At 30.4% G+C, this 26,922-nt stretch overlaps 1 protein-coding gene across 2 annotated transcripts in view; it reads right to left on the bottom strand.

Moving 5' to 3' along the window:
- Window positions 1-26,922, bottom strand: part of LOC118187650 (integrin beta-PS-like) — a 128,191-nt gene that overhangs the window by 47,910 nt on the left and 53,359 nt on the right. For both annotated transcript variants that reach the window (XM_085815308.1, XM_085815316.1), the window contains exons 14-17: window positions 9,160-9,211; window positions 7,288-7,443; window positions 3,713-3,852; window positions 3,543-3,615 (exon numbers count right to left, since the gene is read on the bottom strand). In XM_085815308.1, the coding sequence (XP_085671434.1) occupies window positions 3,543-3,615; window positions 3,713-3,852; window positions 7,288-7,443; window positions 9,160-9,211 (421 nt within the window). The remainder of the gene's footprint in view (window positions 1-3,542; window positions 3,616-3,712; window positions 3,853-7,287; window positions 7,444-9,159; window positions 9,212-26,922) is intronic.

Genomic DNA, 26,922 nt, shown 5'->3' on the forward strand with positions numbered 1-26,922 from the left:
ATGAAGATTCAGATTAGAATTTGCCCGATCTGGATTAAAAAATGTCGTTTTTTGCAGCTAAACGAAAGACAGAAATCTATTTAATGATATTTTAAAATAAATTCAGGTTATTTTATATTTATTTAGCAGGATACATAAGCAAAAAATATTTGCATTATGTGCATTCCTGATTTTATATCATCATACTACTAGAATTAGTTTCAGGACTATGCTACAAAAAATTGTCATAATTTGAAAATATTATTAACTAACAGTAAATAAATTTAGAGGGAAGAAGCTACATTAAATGGTACGAATAACATTAAAATAAAATTAATTAAAAATTGAATTACAATAATCAACGATATTTTGGTGAATACTGTTAAATTAAACAGTTAGCCTAGATGACTAATTACTAGTTTTTTTTTTTATTTTACTGCAAAATGACAAATAAGGCATTTATTAAAAAGAAAAAAAAAGTTTTAAAAGATTTTGCAGTAAAATCGTAGTATATGCTATGGCCTTGACACAATTTGAAAAACTTTCGCTAACACCCGTTTAACTACTCATCATGTCACCAAATCCCGTGTGTGGACTAAACTGATTTTGTTTTTTGGTTTTATACGCGAATGGGAAGGTATTTTCTTTAGTTCAGCATGTACTGCACATCCACATGCACATGTGCGTCTCGAGATTCTCGAGGTTACTGGAAAGCAAAAGTTGCTCGATACTTGGCTTTGCCTTTTTTAAAAGACAATTTGATTGGAGCTGTGAAAATTAGCTTTACGCCAGCTGCCCAATGACGCTCACGTGATACATAATTTGCCAAGAAAGTGATCCCTTCCAATGTTGGCAAAAAACTCACTTTCTTTGGGATTGCCGTATGAAATTCTCTGACTTTTCCCCATTTTGACTAAAATATTTAAACTTCCTGATTTTTCCTTGACTTTTTCTGGTCAGTTTTCGAATTCCCTGACTTTTTTGGTTTTCCCAATTTCCCAGGTAGCGTGGCAAACCTGATATGTATAATTACCAAAACATTACTATTATAATCATAATAAGAATTCTTTTCTCCTCTGAAGAATGAGATTAAAATCTGCACAGTCTAGATTGATTTTTTTGGCAACTAAACGAAAGAAAGAAATCTATTTAATGATATTTTTAAATAAATTGAGGTATTTTATATTTATTTAGCAGCATACATAAGCAAAAAAATATGTGCAATACATTTTGTGATGGTATGTCATCATACTGCTAAAATTAGTTTCAAGAGTATGGCAGAGAAAATTGCCTGAAATTTGAACGTATCTTTAACTTAAAATAAATGAATTTGAATTACAATAATCAACAATATTCTGGAGAATATAGTTATATTAAATGGTTAGCATTGATGACTGATTACTATTTTTTTATTTTACTGCAAAATGACTAATAATGCTAATTCAGAAATCAAAAAAGAAAAATCAGCGTTATATTTTCAAAATTTTCACAGTTTCACACAAGTTTCGATGGTTTTACCAAACCCCCATCCTCAGCTGCAAAAAAAAAAAAAAAAAAAAAAAAAAAAAAAGTCGCCAAAACCCGTGTGTACCATATACAAGGAATATAACGATTTTGTTTTGTGCGAAAATAGAAAGGTATTTTCTTTCATTTAACCTGCACTGCACATGCGAGTCTCTTGACTCTCAAGGTTACTGGAAACCAAAGTTGCTGGAAACTTTGCCTTTCCAAAAGGAACACTAAAGTCCAACATTGGAGTCCATCCAATGTTTTGAGATGCCACTTATATACAGTTTGTTTTAAAAGTCCAAATGCACAGTAATCCATAGACGACATATCAGGGAATTTGGGTGGGATGCATTTAAAGGGAATAACTTCAATTCCCATTTCATTTTTCCTTTTTTCAAAAAATAGAGCAGATTTAGAGGTATGGCTTGGAGCCTTATCCTGATGGAACTTAACACAACGAAGATCGTTTGGATAAAGAGATGGAAGTTCTTCTTTAATGGGCATTAAAACATATTTCTGATAGTAATTGGAATTAATATCAATATTTTTTTCTACTTTCCTTATTTTAAGTTTTCTGTTATATGAAAATCCAATAATAAGCATAAAACCTTTAGAAAAAACTTATCTTGTTTTCTCTGAACCAACACATTAAGCCTTTTTTTCCTCTTTTTCAGTAGCAAATCGATCTTCTTATATTGTAATCAGTTAAGTATATACAAGCCTCATCAATTGTAACTATATATTTCCATTTTTCACCTGCCAAACAATTTTCACATAGCAATCTGCACATAATCTTATACTAAGAAACATGTTTCCACAATAGGCCAAAACATGTTTTTTTTTTTTTTTTTTTTTTTTTGTTTATATTATTATTATTATTATTAACTTTAAATCAGATTTTAAAATTTTGTTGACAGTTCTAAGATTTTGCAGTAGCTTTTTGGAGGGTGGGATTTTCCTTTAAAACATGAGATGCGACTTCAAATTTAATAAGAGCTGTTTGTACCTTTGTTGGGTATACATATTTTGCCTTTTTCCCAGTCATGTAAACTTTGACATTTCTTTCCTTTCATATTAGTTATGTCACTAATTTTATGTTTAGAAATATTAAAAAAATAATTTTCACACCTTTTCTTTAATAACTGAATAAGAGTATTTCTCTTCAGACAGTGCAAAAATATAGCCTTTTTTAGCCAACATTTTAAAGAAAAGAATATTTTTAATGCAGCTGACGATACTTTAACCTATTCCAATTTGATTCCATATACAAATTTAGCATATTAGATATATAATGATACAGTTATCCATTTATCAAAATACATTTACCCATCCATCATTATATATCTTGTTGATGGTTTTATATTTATTTATTTGTATCAGAAAAATTTCCATTTTATTTATCAAATCAGAAAACTATTTTAATACAGCTCCTCAATGTAACTACCTCACATCATTATACACCATATTTACACCATATCACCATATTTACAACAAATACATAATTAAAATATATTCCTTCCCCTATATGGGCCACATAAAACTGCTTCGAGGGCTGCCAGTTTGAGACTACTGATATATAAAATTAACTTTCTCTGAAATGACCTGCGAACATTTTCCATAGGATGATTATAAACCTCAAATTAAACATAACTAACAAATTTTATAAAAATCATCAGAGTGATTTTAGAGAAATTTGCACATAAAATTTGGAACAAATCCCATCCCCTCCAAAAATTTCAGTTGCCAGATTTTTAATTTATATTGATTCTAACTTCTTTTTTAATCTCTTCATTGATTATATGTTAAAGTCTCTCAGAATTTTAAAAACACAAGTTATTAATTCTCTACTTTAAACAAAAAATTTTATATTATACAGAAAACAATAAAATTACTTTAAACTATATATTTTACAATAATCAAGATGTCAGAAAAATAAATCTTGCGACTTAAATGTGGTACAACAAAAATCACTATGAAATCATAAATTGTTGTAAACGCCTTCATGAAAACAATTTTACTTTCCGAATGTTAAGTGCAATAAAATATTTATTTACCGGTCCGGCATAACAGTCGCATACACCACAAACACAGTCACCACGGCCAGAGCATAAAGTACCATTTTCTTCCCTAATACATAAAAATGTATTCATGTTTAAAACTGAAGATAATTTTTTTAACAAAATCATTTTTACCCTGCAACATAAAACTCAAAATAAACTCTTACCTTTTACATGATGCTAATTTGTCTTCTTTAACTATATCATCACCTTGGCATTCACACTTTCTTCCAAAATAATTTGGTTCACAACTGCAAATGCCACACTCATAAGTCCCACTATTACTACATTCAGAACTCAGGACTTCCTAAAAAGAAAAAAGTAAATAAATAATAATAAAAATTTAAATCCTGATATACTTTTATTTCCACATGTTAATAAAATTATTATTTAATGTTTAGAAGATTTACAGTCAAAAGTCTTTAATCCGGACTCGTCGGGACTTCAGCGATTCTGGATTATAGATCATCAGTTTAAATCTGGTAAGATGGCATGCAGAAATTATAAAATTAAAAATATGAAACCGTAATTTATGAAATAAAGAACAATTATGATCTAAAGGGTATCAAAATTTACAAAAAAAAAAAAAAAAAAAGAGCTTAATATTTATTTGTTTACTTTATTAAACATTTCTTTCAATGTAAGTTGTTTAAGTTGCTTTATTTCATGTGATAATACTTTCTCTTTAATTCTATAAACAGACATAATCTCTTCTTCAGTTACAAAGTTCCGTTGTTCAAGTCCTATAATTGTTGTGTTGAGAATACTGACTAATTCGTCAATCGAAATTTTTTTGTTTTCACTAGTCTCTCTGTCACTTTCTTCATGCCTTTACCATTTTTTGCAGCAATTCCACTTTTTGTTTGATGGACATCAAAACATGCTTTTGCTTTGTAGATCCTTTGGCAGCTCCAGCATCAGAAATTCTATTTGACATAATCGAAAGTTCAAGCTTACCTTTATAAAATTGCTCTAACAGTCTGCAAAAAATAATAAGCCGGATCCAATTCGAAGATTAAGGAACAAAGCAATCTGCAACATTAACTGAAATACATAATCAGATAATTTTAGCTTAGCTTATACCATCCGTTATACAATAAAAGCGCATGTGTAGGCGTACATGCGTAAACGCATATGCGCATGCATGAACGCATTATGCATTGATGCATGCGCAGAAAGTTTGTAGCTTTGAGGTCCGGATTATAGATCATTCCAGATTATGGATGTCCGGATTAAAGACTTTTGACTGTATAGCATAACTTGTCAGTATGCTTTGAGACATATTGGGCAGACTAAAAGAGCATCAAAGTTTCGCTTCAAGGAACGTGAATCTTGAGTCCAAAAAGGCAAAACTTCCAAGTCTTCGATATTAATCATAATTTTTACTTTGGGTCTGCAAAAATTATCCAAAATGCTTCTTCCACTTGTGAATTGGATTTTCATAAAGCTTTTCACAATCACAAAGATTTGCCTCGTTTAATTAATAATTTTAATTCCAAATCAATTCTTTCTAATGTTTTATTACCTTAATTTTTCAATTTTTTTTTTACTATTTCTACCAACAGATGGTGCTGTCTTCTCTTTTGCTTTATTCCTTTTGGGTAATAAAAAAAAAAAAAAAATGGTTTTCCCTTCATTGTATATTTCTTTCCTCTTGATGAAGAGGGGTCTGCACCTGTTTGCCCTTGAAACTGATAAAGTCTTGACTAAAATCTACACCAATTGCTTTCTAAGTTTCCAATATTTTGAAAGAATTACAGAAGAAAAAAGTGTTTCATCATAGAAAATTAAATAAATGAAATTAAGTTTTAGATAACTACAGTAGCATTTTTGCTTTTGCTAAGAAGTAATTCAGAAATTCCATTTTATTACCCCTTTTAAATTTTTAATTTTAAAATGCAAAGCCATTTTAAAATGAGGCTGATGAAAATAAAAATAATTTAATATTATTTAAAAAAATTAGTATGCTATTTTTATTTTTAGGATTTCAAAATAACATTCTTATATCTGTTAAAATAATCACTTTGAAATTCACGAATCACCAAATCTAAGTTTTTGGAGACAAACTGATGATCTTAAAAAATGGCAAAATCTTGATTAATTGCCAAATTTGGCAATGCACGAGGTAAGGATTTGTAATGTAGTAAAAAGGGAAAAGATAGTTTTTGTGCAACAGAGAGAATGAATTTAAATGGTAACCCAAAGAGAAATTTAGAAAATTAGATAGAAATAGAAATTTTTCTAACACCTGATTAGGTGCAGGACTTGAATTTTTTGATGCAAATGCTTCTCTATGAGTAATCAAATGAGTCCACAGTACATTTGGTGATTTGCTTTGAATAAGTGCCTGTAATCCTCCAAAGCAGCCAGACATGAAGCAAGCTCCATCAGTACACATACAACATCTGTATTCATCAGTACTACGTATCAGTTTCCACCGTATCCATCAGTATACTGGATATGATAGGAAGTATATGCGTCTAGAATATAGTTCTACCATTTTCAGATGTCATTATAAAAATTAGGCTATGAAATATAAATAATGTTCAGCAAAGAGAATGGAATGAAAATATAGTATGAAACAATAAGTTACATTGCATCCAGCTTTCTATTTAGAAAGTTGCTAATATCATGTCAATCATTTGATGAACAATAAGAAGACATCCCTTTCTTGGCATTACTGGCAAAACTGCATATCCGAACAACCACAACTTCAGTCCACTCTTGATGAAAAAAGCAATTAAAGCATTCATTCATTCACTGACTGGGAGCAATTGTTATGGCATCTGCTTCATCTTTGACATAAGTGTATAGTTTCAAAATCTCATATAAGGCAGAAAAACCACTACTGCTAAGATTATCATCATGAATGTTTTTGTCCAATTACAGGAGCATTTTCCTACTAAATCTGGCAACAAAACTGTTATTTTTGCTGCTGGTTTGACTGGTGTTTCTGTGATGTGTATAAATCATATGAAATGCAACCCGAAAGAAAATAATGGATTTTCGACTCTTGGGGGGAAGAACAACTTCCGAAAGCTGCTACGCACAAACTGGAATGAAATGACATAATGAGCTAGCTTTAGCAACAATACAAAGAAAAATTCAGGGTTTCCTTTTATAGAATATGCTGTTAAAAGGTGGTTCTAGCCTTTTACATGTTCTAAGGTTAGAATGTAAGATATAGCACAATTGAGAAGGCGCAGTGTTGCCAGCTTGCATTGCTGTGCCAGCGACTTTACTTTTATACAGGGCCAAGTAAAAGCAAACCGCACAAAAAAAAACTAGATATTTTTGATTAGTTAGACCAAATATCCTGGTTGAGGTCATGGCTCCCTTAGGTACCACGGTGCATAGATTGGCAGCCATTGGCCTAACAAGATGAAATTCTCGAAAAAATTTTTTAAAATATAAAAATATTTCAATACAAAATATTTACAAAGTTTGTTATATCTGATTCATACACATTTGGAAGTCATATAGCTGTATAAAATAGCAAACATTAAGTATGTAGGAAATTGGATGGGACCAAAAAGTTCATTAATTACACCTGCAAGTTCATTTAGTCGGGTTTCCTATTGTGGGGTTTGATTGTACTTCCATCTTTCAGAATTTAATGTAAACAAATTTATAATCAATATTAGAGTCTAAATTTGTAATCATGTTCAGAAAAGTGAAATTAAGAGCAAGTTTGCAAATTATGATATAATTTTTTAAAATGCTTTTTAGGAATGAAATTTACCTCATTTTCTGGCTTTTCACAATCACACTCACATAGCAAATCAATATCCAACAGAACATATTCACTTAAGCCAACAGGAGATATTTCAACTCTCTTTGACCACATACTCATATTTTTTGGACATTCTGTAAGTTCAATTCTCACATCAAAATCAACCTGAAATTTTTAAAAAATTTAGTTATTACAAAACACACATTCATTTAATTAGTGTTTTCAATATGAGATGTTTTAATGCATTACAACTGACTATCCATTTCTGACGCTAATCATACATTTTGGGGATTACAAAAACAAATGAGAAATAAGAAAGTATTCATTAAATTAAATTATTTCTCCTTTATATCTTTTGCGTAGCATATCTGTGTAATCAATTGAAAGGACATAGCTGAAATAAAAGTACCTATTTAAAGAAATAAATACCATATAATAAAGATATTTTGTCAAGTGATTTTATTAAATTAATGGACTAAGGAAACAAGTATTTCATGTGCATTAGCATGTTGAACATGTTTTATACAGTGTAAAAAGCCTTATTAAACTCCTTTTCTATATAAACTTATTAAACTCATTTACTTCTTAACAATTCAAACATTAAAAAAAAATAACAAAAACCTACTATCTTGAATTAATAAAGAAAGACATTTTTTTTTCTACTGAAGAGTATACAATCCCACCTTCTACTGAAACAGCACACAAAAATAACTGCTTTCTTCTACCTTAGGAAAACTTTTTTTATATCAAATATAAATAGAATTCAATTAATCGTAAGTTTTAATTATGACTAAGCTTTGAAACAAATTATTTATTTCCCCCCTCCAGTTTGGTAAAATGAATTCATTTCAAATTTTTTAAAAAAGCACCCTACAGACTGACTTTCTTGACAGTGTTAATAGCATAATATCCCAGATGCAAACACTGCAACCTAATCAACTTCTCTCTCTTATTTACATTTTGGACACATATTTCTAAAACCTGGGCTTTTGGTACTCTTCTCTTTAAACATTATATTTTGATCCTTCTAGAGAATTTGCATTAATTTCACTATGGTTAACCATGGAAGCATAACACTTGTAATGCTTATATTTTACTACTTTCATTTTTGGTCAATAATTTAACATTTTAATTTTTTTTTTCCAAATCTTCATACTAAATAACTCCATTTCTTTCTCTTCTAATATATATATAAAAATATGCATAAAAGTGTGTCCACATGATTTTTACGCAGCTATCATTTTTGCAATCATTAATTATAGACATAGGTTTTGAGTCATAAAGATTTTTAAATAATGCAAATATGCATGTTGAGACATTTTTATTTAAAGTTTTGTAAAAATTAGAAAACAAAATTTTTGCAGTCTTTCATACATTCTTTTCGTTCTATTAGCTATACATATGAAAATGTTATAGTCACTATAAAATAACACAAAAAGTTTTGATTTATTAATGTTTATAACATGACAAAAATTGACAGAAATATTTAATTTCAAAATTTTGGATTCTTGACTTCATCTTTGGATCACATCTAGGGGCTGGTTATTAAAATGGTTAGTTATGCAGGGGCTGCTTATTGAGGTCTTAAGGGAGGAACAATGAGCACCATCATATGAAAAAAAAAAAATGATGGTAGGCTCTCTTTTTTAGTTTAGAGGCGCTGGTGTTTAACACATAGGATTACTAAGAGAAATAGGAGTATGTTATAGAACAAATAAAAAACAATTATGCACACATATATTTTATTTGAAATTTATTTACTGTAACTAAATATACAATCAAAGAGAATAATTAGAAAATTATTTTAAAAGTTTAAAATATAAAAGTGAATCTATGAATATACCCCCCCCCCAAAAAAAAAAGTATACAAAACCTACTTACAGTATTTCCAACTTTCAAACCATCACAATAATTGACACCTTTCACCTCATCCCTACAATTTTATAAAGATGTTTTTGAGCAATTATAAAAATTAAAAATTTTGCAACAATTATAAAACTGTACATAATAAAATAATTCAAGTACAATGACATACATATACAACCACACTCAAAATTACACAGCAATCACATACAGATATCACAAAAAAAAAACAGTTTTAATTCAAAAAGTATTACAATATAAAAATCTGAAATCTCAAGTTTTATTTAGTTAACCCCCCGAGTGTTACGGGTTTTTTCAGAAAACGACGTAAAAATAATCGTGTTTTCTTACCAGGACTGTCGCAAAAGCGGCAAGCATTTTTACTCAAACTGCTTCAAAAGCGGGCCCCCCTTACCATGTGGATATAATTAAGCTAATTCTCCCCTCCGTTGAATTTAGCGAGTGAAATTAGTTTTTCTCCCTATGGTATCTTCGTCACGAGACTGGTTGCTAAAATAGTATTTTATCTCCTATTTGGCTACTTTATAATTTGCACACTAACACATATGCTATATATTACTCGTACCTTAAATCAAGATGTGTGCTGAATACAGAAAGTTAGTCAATATACATCAGTAAGAGAAACTACGTAAAATGCTTTAAATTTTCAGTTTCTTTAAGGAATTGCTTCAATAATGGTGAAAAATTAATCTTGCATTTTTTTTATCCTTATTTTCTGAGGAAATACTTTTTAATATGCGAAGGGAATTTGTGAGAATTTTTTTTCTCTCGTGTTCCAATTTTTCGAATACAAATTATTCGCAACTTATTTTGGTATTATGTTTATATTTAATTTTCAAATATTATAAGTTTATTCCAGTTTAAAGTGTTAGATTTAAATGATTCTTTAGATTGCATCATAAATTTATTAGTAGTTAGTTATTTATGACACCGTTTTGACTTGTGAGAAATAAATAAAGTATTGTAATCGCGAAACATTTCGATTTTCATATTTCAAAGGAAATTTCCATTTTGAATAGTTCCATCATGACGTTTACACGTACGTATGACGCATAACTAAACATAAAATGTTGAAATTTTATGTTTGGGACTTATGACTAGTTTTAGCGCGACGTATGTCTGTACGTATGTATGCATGTATATCGCATAACTCAAAAACGGTTAACCGTAGAATGTCGAAAGTTTCTGTATGGGGCATCTGTATAACATCTAATTGTGCACCTCCCTTTTTTATTGCTTTCGGCAGTGCCAAAGGGGCATTTTGAAATGGAAGATCATATCTCATTTTCAAACGAAATAGGTTTAAATGAAGTTTAGCAAAAATTGCGTTTCATTTATTTGTCGTACAAGGAAGTCATGTGGTGTCTGCATCAGATTTTTTAAGATGTTTCAAAATAAATAAATATATGGTTTGAATATCAAATGATCTTAAATGTATCAGCTTCATTTGTTTGTAAATATTCTACAAGGAAGTCAAGAAATAATCTAAATAGCATACCTTGAGAAGAAACACATTAAATACATTTTCTTTTCAAGGAAAGTTGAAATTTGAAAGAATAACTGATTAAATTTTCTTTAAATCCTTTTATAAAATATTACATATAAAACCAGTTACGGTTTTCAGAAAGACAATTTAAGGAGGAAAATATTGTTTTAGAATGCATATCGCACAATATTTCCACCTTAAATGGTTTTTCTGAAAAATATTTGTGTAATATTCATTATAAAGTAATATTTTTACTCATAAATTTGGTATGCTTAAATTTGTGTTATCTACCTGTATATAATATAAGCAGTCAGTTCAACTACAATGTAACAATGATACAAGCTCTGTATAAAGATCGATTTCTATCATCTATGTCCATCTGTTCTATAATCTATTTCTAACTCTATATTCAGCCAAAATAGTGTTATAATTATCCTTTTGAATATTGGAACGGGTAAAATATATCAATATGAAATATGCGATCAAGTAAAATTATCTCATTGCTGTTACAGGAGGATGTTGTGTGTAAAACGTCATTTAAAAGGCGGCAAAAACACATAAGTGTTTTAAGTTCAGTTTTATTTATTTGATTGCGGCAAAACAAGTATTCGTAAGCATTATCTGCCTAATGAAGGCATGCTTTCGTGGAGAACTGCTTAAGGAAAACTGGTTGGCACTGACGTTAACACATAAGGAAAACCATGAAAGCCTCCATGCAGTCAGCCTGTTCGCCAGAACTAGACACTGGCTCGAAGTACTAGTGTTCAGAGATATTACCGCTGTACTATGTTAGAATTTTAAATCTATGTCATCTTTAAGTTATTTAGCAGATACTATGTAACAACAAATTACTAAATTCTCAATGACTTGATTCAAGTAATTTTCTATAAAACTGGGCCTTCTGGTGGCCGATTGGATAAGCCCAAAGAATTTGAGTTTTCGACCTGGGCCAGAATCATGGCAAATGCCTGGCTGCATTTGTGGATTTCTCCATAGGGAGTACAAATGTGAGGTAGGTTTCCATACAGAATCCTTCACAAAAGCATTACGCTCTTTAGGCAGATAACCTTAGTATTTTTTATCGCTTACAGTTAAATCAAATGAGCTTCCGATAAAGTGCGATGTAAAAGTAGGACCGACGAAGTACGACAGTCCTCTATATACATATATCGTTCTGAGGAAGTACGATATACATACACAGAGAAAGCATTACATAAAAAAAGGCAGTAAATACATTTGAAGTGTTGAAACTTTTTTCAAAGGAGAATAAAATGCAAACAATATTTTGCTTCTAGACACACTTTCCAAACTGGGATAAATCAGAGTGCAGAATGCACTTAAAACAAATTAGCTTGAATAATTTTATCAAAAAATTTATTCATGAATGAGAAATCATAAACACAATTTTTGTTATTTTTTACGTTCTAGAGACATTAGGTATTTTGGAAGCAGAAAAAATGAAAAATAAGCAATGCCGGGAAGCGAACCATGGACCTTTCAATTATGCGCTGAGCGTGCAGACTACCACACCACGAAGGCATACCAAGAAGGTGGGATTTGGCAACTGGGTTTTTAGGTCGCCTAATCCAGGGGAAGGAGAATCATCATCCAACACCCTTTTAGTTCGGGCGCCACTGTAGAGATTAGGTAATTTTTGGAAAGCAGGAGTGATGAAAAATATGCAACGCCTTTGCCTTGAATCGAACCCCGGACCTCTCAATTACGCGCTGAGCGTGCAGACCACCACACCACGAAGGCCTGAGAAATACCTTATAATGTAATGAAATTTACCTTATAATACCTTATAATGTAATTAATTTATAAGTATTAAAAATTTTAATACAGCTAAATTAAAACTGTATTTATATACAGTATATTATACATATAAAATATAAATACAGTATATTATACATATAAAATATAAATACAGTATATTATACATATAAAATTAACTGCGATAATTCGATTCTTCGGTTATCGCCGTTTCAATTATGCAATTTTAATGTAATAACATAATTACAAAATATTTTTGCCGGTTTTTCAGCCACCTTCTAAAAAAGGAGCATATGATATGACGTGATTTTCTTCACTGCTTAGTTGTTCGATATATTGCTCATTAGCTGTTTATTTATCTGATGTCTCACTATATATGTTATTAAATTAAGCAAAACTTTATGTATAATGCAACTTAATATTTGCCTATAGCAGTTCTGTTACAGATCGGACATACGTACATATTATTTGTCTCATCGGTATATCATATACCTGGGAGTCTAAATTCCCTTTTCTCATTATTTAAAATCTGATAAAATTATTACCTTTAAGCTGAGGTAATCTGGAATACCTTGTCACGCAAGGAAATTTCCCTTAAATTGTGCATTTTACATCCATTCGGTCGTTTTTTTTTTTTTTTTTTAAGTCCAAAAGTACAGGTTGGCTCTGAAGGACTATTAATTTCGTTTTGGCATTTTGCTAAGAGGCTGAATCACTTTTGAAATCGTTGCCACCATGTATTATCGCCCTGTCTTATATTTAAAGAAATTAAATAATGAAGAATCTCAATAAATGTACGTATGTTTCTCGCATTGTGATAAAACAACGGTACCTAGAGCCACCCAAATTTGAAAAACATGATTTTCCATAGAATATGGGCACGTGGAAGCCCTAATTTGAATTTGAAATTTATTTTATTATATATTTCAGATTTTGTAACCCTTCAACGAATTTTTGATTAAAAAAATGAAACGATTTTAAAGCAAGCAATAGCAACACTGTACGGGGAAAAAAAATTATCTCCAGCGCGAGGCTCTGTATCGGAAATTCTAAAGATACGTAATTTGAGATATTGCTGTTGAACTGAATTTTATAGTTTGAGTTACAATGCAATTTCCTTGTAATTAACTATATAAGAGTTACAATGCAAGTATTTATATACTACGTGCATTATCGAGATGTTAATAGAAACCAAAAAAAAAAAAAAAATTCTTTGTAGCAAAATTGTTATCGATATTATTTCTCCAAGACATTTACGCAGGTGTGTATTCTTTTCATAAATGATGAAAAATAAGTTAACAGTTTTCCGAGCAGATGCTCCAAATTATACAGCCTTGAAGATTAAGTAATGAAAACATAAACTCTTATTTCTGGTTATGTGCTGAAAAAGATATTACCCTTTTCAAAGAAAACACCTAATAGCGGAATCTTCAAGTTGACTTCAACGTAAATATACCTCCAGGGTAAACTGAACTAAAAGCTTACCACCTTTGTACATTTTCTACTTTGTATGGGAGACCATTACCTTTGTGCAAGGACAATCTATAATTCTGATCTTTCTCAGTTTGTTCCTTTTGTTAACTATGACGAGAAATGGAGCTGCCGTAAATTCTAAATTTATTGCTTCTTCCAAAGACTCTGATTTCAAGTTGTGTATTTGCATTCTGTTAGTAATTTAAGCTACCCTGGCTTTAAATTCAGAAACATCCTTTCATCAGTAATTACAGTACATATAAACACAATATCATTATTTAAATTCAGACTTTAAAATCTTCATCTATGTTAAACTATAGAAAGCGCAAGCAGTTTATTTCGTGAAAATTTATCACATTTTTCGTAGGAATTATTAAAACGGTTTTGTATGTAAACTATATATATATATGTAAACACACAGAACAAAACACTGTGTATACATATGGTGATGTATGTTTGTGAGCATGAGTGCGCGTGTATGTTATATTTCCCTATTATATATCAGTATTTTATTGAAAGTAGTTGTAGACGACATTTAATAATAATAATAAAAAAAAAAAAAAAAAAAAAAAAAAAAAAAAAAACTGAAAAGTATAGTAAATCTCAAAATGCCATTATGAAACTGAATATTACATGAAATCGAAAATTTATGTGACGCAACTATGGAATGAAAATAAATTCTAGTTAGGTTTCACAGCATACAAAATAACACTTTAATTTAACCACTTGAGTAAAACGAATGCCAAGAAAATATCCTGAAAATTTATATCGGTGAAAAAAATCTACGGAAAATGCCTCACGGAAAATATGCATCTGGTTAAAAATATCGCTAGAATAATAAACAATGTAAATCTTTTTATCAGGTACATATACACATGCACCTTGAAAAATATTTGTAATTTTTATACTTTGTAGAGATTTATAGAGGATTCTTTAACATTAAATATATTTTTCATTTATTTATTACAAAATATTCTTTCTTACTAAAAATATGCTTAATGATTACATCGTTTATATATCCTAATTAATTATAAATATTTTTTTAGTTTCTTGTTATTTGTGTTTCGTTTCTGAGAATTGTTAAAATTCAGGCAATCTGAATTTTACACACAAATAAATTCTTTCCTTAGTAACAAGTATAACTTTTGCATTCGAAATTATTCACGATAAATGCAATCTTGCTTTTTCGCCAACAGAATGTTTTGGCTTATTTGACTACATCAAAGCATGCTAGAGCTGTCTGCCTAAGAATAGGGTCTCTTCGTGGAGGACTTTTTAAAGGTTAGGTTATTTAATTACGGCAAAGCCTCGAGGACTATCTGCCTAAGGGGAAGGATGGCTTCGTGGAGGACTTTCTAAGGGAAACTGGCTCGTATACACGTTACACATGGGGAAAACCACGAAAACAGCCATGCAGCCAGCCCGTTTGCGGGATTCGAACCTCGGACCGAACTACCAGTGTTGTTCAGCGATTTTACCGCTTGGCCGCTGGTGGGCCCCAGGACTTTTTAAAAAAACTGCTCGTATATATGTTATATGTGCGGAAAACTATGAAAACGCCCATGCAGCCAGCCCGTTCTCCTAGAATCGAACTTAAGTCAGAACTCAGTATTCTGCGACTATTCAGCGACTTTACCGCTCCGCTGACAGTGACAGAATGTCTGCTACCTATACATTAATCTACCACAGAGGTATATTTGTTTCCGAGAAAGAGATGCTAAACAGAAAAGAGATGCGAATGTGCCAATTGGTAGTGCTCTATTTAAATGGTCAACGTGTAAGTTAAGTGGGTGGCCAAATCAAGTAAATGTTTTAATGATATATCTAGCATCTAGATATGATTCGAAATTTTTTTGAATTGGAAAGGCAACGATCAGTTTACAAACAAACTTAAAAATAATTGAACATAATATTCATTTTCAAATACTATTCTATCTAATTTTCGAAGTTAAAATGCCCAACAATTCATATAATTAATGCTGTCGTGCTAGTACATTTATAAAGACTTACTGGTTTACCTTGCGTCCTGTGGTGGTGCAAGTAGTAGCAGATCCAGCTAGTAAAATTGGAAGATCTGTGGTTTGAATCCCGGTCCTTAAGGGAGCAGAATATAAGGAATGATCTTTTTTTTGGGGGGGGTGCCCTTGTAAGGTAAATTGACAGCACGTCTAGATGAATAAGTTTGAAGATTCATGATTGTGATCCAAGCCTCATCAGTGGTTAAGATACACCTCTGAATACATGCAGTTCGACCTGTTTTGGGTTCAATTACAAGCGAACTGACCGGCTGCATGTTTGGTTCTTATGGTTTTCCCCCTGCATAATATGCTAGTTTCTCTCAGAATGTCCTCCACGAAAGTATCCTTCCTCATAGGCAGGTAGCCCTCGCAGCTTTGCGTGATAATAACTGAATCGATCATGATTTTGATCCTTCCAAGGACGTTTTGAGTTTACCTGTTTCATGGCTTTACTATTATTAATGAATTCCACTCAGGATGTTATCCAAAAATATATTAACAACTCAGATTTTTCAAGAACTTTTTTTTCTATCCGATTACCCAGTAAACACCTTTGTTATGCGTGAAAACTCTTATTCATCAGTTTCGACTGAGGGATGGTAATTGAAAGAAATATGATTATTTTCTATGTGAGCTTTAGTATGGAAGAAGAAAGATATTAGGATGCCGAAACAATGAAATTTTTATTAATTACATAAGAATAAACTGGCGGTTCTAGCTTCATTAATCGTTCATATTATGCTATTTGTAATTATTGAACTTAGAGTGGATCACTTAGTTTTAAAAAACAAGTGATTTATGCATTTACAATTACCAGACAAGGCATTTTTTAAAGCATAAAGATAATTAAATGTATTTTAAAAATTGAGTTTGTAATCAAGCTTCGCTATCTAGGAATAAGATATAGCGCTGCAGTTAAGTTATATTCTTTCTTAAAAATATATTTCTTTTGTTTACCTATTAAAAATAACAATCAGCAGCGTGTGTTTTTGAAAATATCCCTAAATGCAACATAAATACAAGGCAGATTTCTATAGGTAATCCTTTACGAAGACATTTTACCACTTAGGTGGAAAACGTTTTGCTAAATTAAACTCTAAATTTACAAAGGCGATTTTATGAGAAAACAGAAGGAGGACTCTACATTGGACTAATAATTAGAAAGTTGCTCATCAGGAAAAAATAATGGCAATCTTGGATAAAATGAAAATCAGAACGATATTATTGCAAATTCTTCAATAAAGCATCTAACATACTGCAAATTAAAAATTTAAAAAAGCGTTCTTTATTTTGTGAGTTTATTTGTGAAACTATGTGAGAAATAACCTCATTTTATCTTGTAATATTGGAAAATGTTTTCAGCTGTCATTATCTATCACAAATTAAATACCTTGAAATTGGATTCATTTTAAGCTGTTTAAAATATTATTTGCGTTCGTGCTAGGGTGAAGAAATGTTTGTGTGCTGTGTTCATTCATAAATATATGTATTTCGCCAGGATTTTGATTTTGCACTTCCCAGTTTTTATCAAATAACATAAAATTAGCATTTCATGGGGGAAAAAAGAAAACAACATTTTTTGTTTATCTTTAATTTAAACAGCAAAGGGATTAGAATTTTTGTTACTTTGCAAAAAGTACTTAGTAAAAAGATGGATTTCGAATTTGAAATGTTTTTGCTATTTGGTTAGTAAATTAATTAATATAATGTAGTATACTACTTAGTTAACTATGTTTTTATTGGGGGAACCATTTAAGGACATATTATAACGGTGGAAATTACTTTTTTTCTTTTTGAAGTTCCTCTATACATTATAAAATTAACCAATTGATCAAAATTTGCATTATACAATAAAATAAATACTGTAACACAACAACAACGATAAATAGCCTTCTTATATAACAGCCCCAATTAAAATTGCTAACTAACTAAAAACAACGAACGTGGAGACATTTCTATTATGTAGTAAAGTAAGCTTTAAAATATTTTGGAAGAACTGGTCATAAATTATGTGAAAGTGAATCCTATTTTCATTTAAAAAAATTTTCTTATAATGTGTCAGCTTATTTTAAGCCATTTTATCTAGTAATAACAACATGATATTGTTTCAGATTAAAAATAATGAATGCAATATCATCCATATTTCGAAATGGGCTTATTTAGTTATGCTGTTATAACTACTAATAACTGTTGATGAAACATTTCCACAGCAACATAATTTTGATCTGCTATGCAAGTTTATTTATGTGTTTATTTTAATAAATATTGAGTCGCCGAATGTAAAAGAAAGCATTAATAAAATCTTTAAATGCCTGTCTTTGAGTCTGAGTTCGAACACAGCATATTTAAAACAAGAGACTATTACAAGACTTTGCTAGGATCCTGCTAGCCGCGCAAGACGCTTTGTTAGAAGGAAACAACTGATTGAAAGCATGTGTTCAAATATCACATCTGTCATTTATGTGTCGAAGAAAAGGTAGGACTTTTGTGTGAGTATGTTTCAAAGCTTTTTTTTCCGTTCCCTAAGTACGCCAATCCCCAGGGGTGTAATTAGTCTCTTACGACAAATCTGAACTACTGCAGTTCTTCCGAAACGTGAAGAGAATATACTTACGATGACATTACTGAATGATCTGAAAGCCATCTGCTATTCTGAACTACTTTGTACTTTCTTTAAAAAGGCAGAAGGTTATAAGTACAGGTTTTTTGCGCATCTACAGTTATTGTTTTCTAAGTACTGTCATGTAACATAAATGCAAAAGCATTTAATATTTATTTAGTCTTTCACATAATATGTCAAAACAAATTTCTCTTAAGTCATCTGTTTATGGCTGAAGTTGCTATGTGTATTTCTTTAATTTAGGCTATGGAAGTTAAAAATACAGCAATCAATAAAAAATATAAAAATTCTGGACATGTGAAAATAAATTATGGTAAAATGCTTGAACACCATCTCCAAAACAAGAGACTAAATTTAAAAAAAAATCATGTTTAAGCTAAAATATTAATGTCTTGCAAAATCTTTTCTAACATACGTGACAATTTTACGTGACAATTAGAGGGACAAGCTTTTTTTTACTGCTTAGACCTAGAGTACTTTTTTTTACTTCTTACTAAAAAATCATAGATCCTTTCCCAGATTTTACTAATCAAGTCTTGCTGGCCTAAGATGTAATACTTTGATAAAGAAATTCTAAAAAGGTTAGCTTTTTTTATTTCAGTAATTCTAAATACTTTTAAAAATTCGGACTACTACAAATTTTATTAAAACTCATACTATGATTCAAAAAGGTGCTTCAGACCAAAGGTTTTTGAATTAAAAAGAAACTGTATTTGATATGGTAATGAAGTCAAAATATCATTCCACCTGCATAGACAATATTCAATCTAAGAATGCTACTATTTTAGAGAATTCTATGCATTTCAAATAAAAAATAGCACAAATAATTATTATATATTCAGATTATACACGACTACTGCGTCATTCGCCAACAACATATATTCAAAAAACAATAAAAATAAAAAAATAAAAAAAAATACGTCCAAAAGGACATTTCTTTAACGTTTTGTGTGCTACCTTTATTTATTAAATACAATGTTCTTTGCACTTACACCATAAAATTCAGTTCAATAGCAATGTCGATAATTTTAAAATGAGCATATATTTAGAATTTCCGGTACACAATTCCGCGCGTTAGAGATAAAAAGGTTTCCACCCCCGTAGAGTGTTGCTATTGCTTGGTTTGAAATCTTTGAGATTGTTACTCAAAAATTCGTTAAAGTTTCACGAAATATGAAATAGATAATAAAACAAATTCCAAATTTCAAATTTGGTCTTCCACATGCCCATATTCGTAGGAGGATTACGTCATTCAAACTTGGATGGCCTTTTTTCAAACCTTTTTTTTATCATAATGTGAGAAATATACATACATTTGCGCAGATTTTCATTATTTAATTACTTCAAATGTAATGCAGGACTAATAACATTTGGTGGCAACAGTCTGAAAAGTGATTCGCCGTTTCTAGTGATTCAACGCAAAATCGCAAAAATAAAAACTGTATTAGTATTTAAAACAATAGTCTCTCACGGACTATTGTTTTAAATACTAATACGTCCCTTTGGACTAATAAATAAAAATATGAAAGGTTTCAGATTTTAAACTACGTCCAAAGGAGCGTTTTTAACGTTTTGTGTGTTACCTCATTAAATATCATGTTCTACGTACTCAAACCATAAAGTTCAGTTCAAAGCAATATCTCAAAATTATTTTAAAATGACCGTATCTTAGAGTCTCTCGCGCTGGAGATAAAAATAGGATTTTTTTCGTACGGTGTTGACATTAGTCGCTTTGAAATCGTATAGTTTTTTAATAAAAAATTCGTTGAAGTGTTATAAAATATGAAATCGATAATAAAACAAATTTCAAATTCAAATTAGGGCTTCCACATGCCCATATTGTATGGAAGATTACGTTATTTAAATTTTGATAGCTCTAGGTACCGTTGTTTTATCACAATGCGAGAAACATGCGTACATTCATGCAGATTCTTCAATATTTAATTTCTTTAAGTATAATACAGAGCGATAATATTTAGTGGCAACAATTTGAAAAGTGATTCGCCGTTTATAGTTTTCAATGAAAAATGCCAAAGCGAAATTAAAAGCCCTTCAGGGCAAATTGCCCCTTTGAACTAAAAATAAAGTAAGTAAATATAAAAAAATAAATTTTCGTGCTTCTTTTCTTAATAGTATTTCGTTTTATTTATTTACTGCGGTTTTTTTTTTTAACTGAAATTTGTTACTTTTAGAAAAGTTGCGGGTTATATTTCGGACATTCAGTTGTTAGGCTGTAGGTTGGTTATTTTAATAATTTATATAGCAAAATACAGAAATTTTAACACACCTTTGCCTTTCTGCTTGTAGTTATTTTGCATTGAACAATGTAATTACAATTATGTAAAAAAATCAAACTCATTGAATTTTTTTCTAATAAAAATCGCATTGAAGTCAATGTACATAAAAAGATTTGGAATATTTGAAATGAATTTGAACAGAACTTCATCAAACCAGTATAAGCCACGAATATTGTTCCAAAATGAATAAATAATTCGCCATTATTATTTTTACTATCAAATTAGATTATGCTTCATAAACCCGTTCAAAATACGCTTATTATAAATTACTGTTGATGGCTAATTTTTATTTGAATTATTGCTTAATTATGTTATTCTTTACATGTAATTATATATAATTCATATTAAATGCAGTAATTAAATGCGCTTCGTTTCGCTCGAATAATTAAAATTTATAACTTATCGGTTTTAATTATGTATCTATATATCCATAAGTAAATTTGTTTAAATATTTCCTAATGCTATTTTTTAATTGAATTCACGAGCATTTCGCATATTTCTGAACATTCAATTTAAAAACTAAAGGATATTTTATGAAAATGTTATCTGTTTAAAGAGAGTATTGAAAAAACATGCTTACATGCTACTTTTTTATTTCGCAAAGAATGTCCACGTTTGTTTGTTTTTATAAACCACTACATGCTCAAGCGTTTTCTTGGCGATTAAACATATCGGTTTAAAACGAAAAAGAGCAACCCTCTTTGCCTCCTACTGAGAACTGTCATTTAGAGATCTCCAGGGTTCCAGAAATAAGGGGGGCAGGAGACATCTGCATGGCCGCTTTAAGGCGGTCATAACGCTTTCGAGGTCTTCACCACTGAACGCCTAGAACCGTCAGCAACACTTTCGAACACTTTTCCAGTGACCGCCCTAGAAGCGTCCGTAACGCTTTCGAGGTAGGCCGTCTTGACCGCCTAAACCCGGTCATAACGCTCAGAGGGTTAATTTGCTCAAAAATTTACTGACACCAATGATTAAAATAAAGTGAGATAAAACACTTTATGTAGACATGCTGGAAAAACATTAAACACAGATAAAAGCAGAGGAGCTTTTGCAAATGACTTAATCAAACTATTTCAACTCTAGCTGATGATGCAAACAAATCATCTATAAAAAGTTCTTTTACTTTTATCTATTTTTCAACATTATTCCAACATGCTAACCTGAAGTATTCTATCTCGTTTTTAACTTGTAAATTTGCTCTACTACAATAAGTTCTAAACCTGTTAATTTGCTGTACTACTAAGCTACTATATTTAATTAAAATATATGGAAGATGTATTCAATAAAATGCTAAATAACTCAATCATAGACTTAAAACTATTAAGTAGTAGAGAATCCTCATAGAGAAAAATTTCCCAGATTTAAAAAGAAGATAATAATAATCATTTCAATAAATGATAAATACACAGAACAAAAAAGAAATAACTTATATCATAATTCATATGCATAATGTATTTCCATCATCATTGTTTTTTTTTCAGAAATTCATATGTGGATTTATTTCTTTTTCTCCACAACCTTTTTTTCTAATCATCTACATTTCAGTAAACCAGCACCACAAAAAGGATAACAAATTATTTTTTTTTTTAAAAAAAGTGTTTGCTTTCAAGGTAATTAGGCAATTATATATAAAAGATTAAGAGACAGATAGAATAAAAGAGATAAAATACCTTTGAAGAAAAATTTGGGTTTAGAATAGTGGTTCTCAACCTTTTTTGCTGTATGCATCCTTTTTAGTACTGTAAATCAATACCCATTCTTTTCTCATACTTGAAATATATATATATACATTTTTTTTTCAATTTAAATTACTTTTAAACATTTTTTTTATAAATTAAATAACAAAAAAAAAAAGGGCATAGAAAATTTTGATAAGTATCACAATTTGAATAAGAATAGTTTGATATATATATATATATATATATGTCATAATAAAAGCAAAGGAAAGACGGAACACTGTAGTTGCGTGATTAGACCCATATTGAAGAGGATTTTTGATTGCGTAGTATGCTAGAATGCTAACTTGGTAATATCTAAAGAACTTGGCAGTTTTAATTCCATTTCCATTTGCAACTGATATTTGTGGCCACAATCACTTGGCACTCTAGTCGTGCCTTTCCACAGAAGATTTACATTTTTGATAATTTTTGACATTTTTGAGATAGAAAGCAAGCCAGCGGAATTACATCTTAGAACAGCAGAGAGCAAAAGCTGAAGTGTGTAGTTATGAAGGATGGAAGCACGCGAAGAGGAAAGTGTTATTTGGTGATTGGTCAAGAGCATCTGCATTAGCGGTTACATAAGATCGCATGATTAATTTGAATGACGCAATGCAGAGAAGTTATTACGATTTTAGAATAAAGAGGAAGAATTAATGTTTTATACACCAAATTCGTTTCCGGTGTGTGATTTAACGGCATATTCTAAAAGTGCTTTGTAATCATCGAATATCTGTAAGTTCAAAATCGAAACTGTTTCGAATCAAAGTCAGTCTCGCCAACGTAGTGAAATATGGTTATCTTTCTTGCTCTCTTCAAATATTCTCAATGTTTAAGCATCTCCGATCATCGCGTAGAAAGAAAATTAAACATCGAAAGTGCTTTGAAAGTCATCAACCTCATTAGCGAAATATGAAATGCCAAATAGTATTTTATGCTCTCTTGCATGTTCAGTGCTTTATTCGGAAAATTCTTCATATTCTAAGAATGCTATATTATCATACGTCATCAAATATGATAGGGAAGTGATATTAATTTCCAAATTGAGTACATTATGTTTAAAAAAACTGCATTTAAAAGTTAATTGTATTATGATTTATTGATGGTAATATTTTGCTTTAATCATTTTAAGATCAATGTTAATAATTCAAAAATATTATGATTTATTTAAAATGTAGTTTTGTATTTCTGAATTGGGAAAAAGAAATTATTGAATTTGGTAAAAATTAGGAATGTTTTACTTAGGGAAGGTTTCTAATGTGAATAATATTTTTGTACTATTGTTTAAATTTGTTTTTAATTTTTACTGTACTTTAAGAATGAAATTATTGTTTGAAAATTTTAAATTCTAGGAATTTCTTTAATGTTTTTATGATAAACGTTGAAGGCTCTCACCTTATGAAAAAATACATTTTTTTAAATCTAAGTATTTTTATTTTTTCATAAAATGGAGTGTGTTTTTAATATTCGCATGGAATGACAGTAGTTCGAAAAAGGTCAGTTACCTCTACAGAAGGAACGGAGGCCTTTTCTACAGTAACTGCTATTTTGGCAAATCTTTTGGCCACTGGTGAAGAATATTAAACACCAGTTTGCTCAACTGATAAACCAATATAATGGAAATGCTAGTATTTAGATAAAGTTGTGGAGTCTTCAAGTTTTGTAAAGAATAAGTAAATTTTAAATGTCTTAATAATAGTGAAAAATTTGAAATTTTGTTTATGAATGATGTTTTACAAAATTTTTATATTTTAAAATGCCTTCCTTTAAAAACATAATTAAATAACATGAAAGTTGGCATCTTAATTTGCAATATAATAGAAATAATTTCATCAACAAAAATTTGAAAGAATTTTATTTGAACATTTAGTTTGTGAAAAAATGTGAACTTTTACCATGTGGAACTTTCAAAAACTTTATAAAATTTCATTGGACATTCTTATCGCAGAACACTAAAATGTGCAATTGTTTTAAAAGAGTACAGTGTCTAAAATTATTATTGAATTCAAAATTTTATGACATTCAGTGAAATGGCAAAATTGATTCAAAATATCGATCAAAATTTTATAACAATAATTTTTTGTTTAAAAGTTAATATGCTTGTATTTTCAAAATTATATCTTTTACATTTTGCTGCTCTAATGCTTGTTCTTCCACCCTGCTCACCCAACCTTTCTTTTGAAGGGGGGATATGTAAGATATAACAAAATATGATAGCTGTTTCAAAATATAATTCATGATCTCAAAATTAACATTTCAAATTTGGTAATCTGCCCCTAAATCCATCTCTTCTCACAGGTTCCAGACTTTTCTATCTTATGTAACGTTTTAATGCAGATGCCTCTCGTCCAATCAAATTAATTCTAAACCAAAACTGTGAACTGAAACTTCAGCCTTCTTGCTATGAAAGTACTTCCCTTTTCCGCGTTAGCTCTACTGCTGGTGAGACGCACATCATCCATGCTACTGCCGCTTACTTGCTTAAGATGACGTTGTAATTCAAAATGCAACGTACTGTATTCAAATATAATTAGAGAACATCTTCTCTGAAAAAGGATTGTTTGATATGCATGGAAAAAATAAAGATTGTGATTTTTCCAAGATATGTTGTGCTAAATTGCATCATCATGCTTTCCACTCTGCCACCTTTAAGCCACTACGGTCTTCTCGGTCATCTATGCAGTATCGTAAGCTGTTGGGAGGTCCACTGCTTTCATCTACACATTTGAAATCATTACATATATATATATTCATAAACTAAAACTAAATACTTAACCTCATTAACTGATCTCATTCTCCCTTGAAAGTATAAAACTCCCCCTCCTGTCAGTTGAGAATACCAAATTCCAAAAAAATTAACACAAATGCTCATATACAGAATTTGTGTTAAATTTTTTGGAACTACATGACATGCCCCAACGGAGATATGCCAATGGTAGCATAATTTAAATTTTACTAATAATGCTGCTGCTGAATGCTATCCAATGAAAAGGATGGAATCTCCAATATAGGAACCAGTTTACTGTCTTTATGTGTGAAACTTAGTAACAGTGCATAACATGAGCAGAAAACTGCCTGAAAAATGGATAAAAGGTTTTCAAACTTCATCATAACAATGCTCTTTGTCCCACATCACTTCTGGTAGGAAATTTCTGTCCTCATTGACTTTATTCATCAGATATTTTCCTATAGTCAAAATTATTATAAAAGTGGAACATTTTGAATTGATTTAGGACACTGAGGCACCCACAACACTGTACTTAGAGACATTCACAAAAGAATACTTCAAGAACTACTTCAGAAAGTTACAGAAAGGTAGAAAAAATGTTTGAAGTTAGAAGTGATATTGAGGGCAATTAACAGCAATGTATCAGTTTCTATTATTAAAACAAAAGCTTTTAAACATTCAACATATTTTTACCACAATTTGTATATCTAGCTAGATAGGTGTGTTATGCAATTCAAAATGCTCACTTAAAATAAGTATTATTATTTTAACTTTTTGTATACTTCATACAGTATAAAGCTTGCTTGGCAATACATAATTCTTCTTCACGTAGATATAAAGCAAACTTAACCACTTGCACTACGACTAAACTTCCCGGTTGCGGTGGCGCGTGCTACAATATAACAAGCGGTAAAGTGGCTCATTTACGCCGCTCCACGTCTGCGAGTGCAATCCAGAACTGTAACTCGAGAAATAAACAATCTCGTTGTTAAGCGACATGTGCACCACATTATTTTCATTTTTACGATAAATGCCTATCAATGTGGTGTTCATGTCATTCGCAGTTTGAGACAAAAGCATCTCGACGTGCATGGCACGTCTTTTTAGCACAAGTGGTTAAAGCAGAACTTCATTATGTTGCATATCTGACTATAGCTCTATGCATTACTTTGTAACTTAACAAGTAGATTTAAAGTCAACTCCAAATGAAGTAAGAAATCTAGTAAAAATTTTGCGTTTCATGAAATCTTGAAATCCAATCTCAAAGATTTCTACTAAAACAGCAATCTAAGCCACATATATTTTACTATTAAGAGGATTATTACATGACAGAATAACAAAACCCACAAGAACAAAACAATCTGGACAAAAGATAACAAAATCAGATTTTATTTAACTTAATACTATGTTAATTCACTAGGTCCCCTAATCACCATTTGGATATTACACAACATTTTGTCAACACAGGGTTGGTAATATTTACAATGAATTTTGCACACTCTTCCATCAATAGAGCGGCTACTCAATGGAGATGCTAAGACTGTTTCTCAAGTAACTTCTCTGAGCAGCTGCTTCATTTCTGTCTACTACCCAATAGATAAATTGCATATCAGTGAGCTCTACAGTCATAGTGGTGCATACTAC

This window comes from Stegodyphus dumicola, chromosome 1, assembly GCF_044657685.1.
Source record: "Stegodyphus dumicola isolate Sdum_Otavi_A_Nest chromosome 1, ASM4465768v1".
Classification (NCBI taxonomy): Eukaryota; Metazoa; Arthropoda; class Arachnida; order Araneae; family Eresidae; genus Stegodyphus; species Stegodyphus dumicola.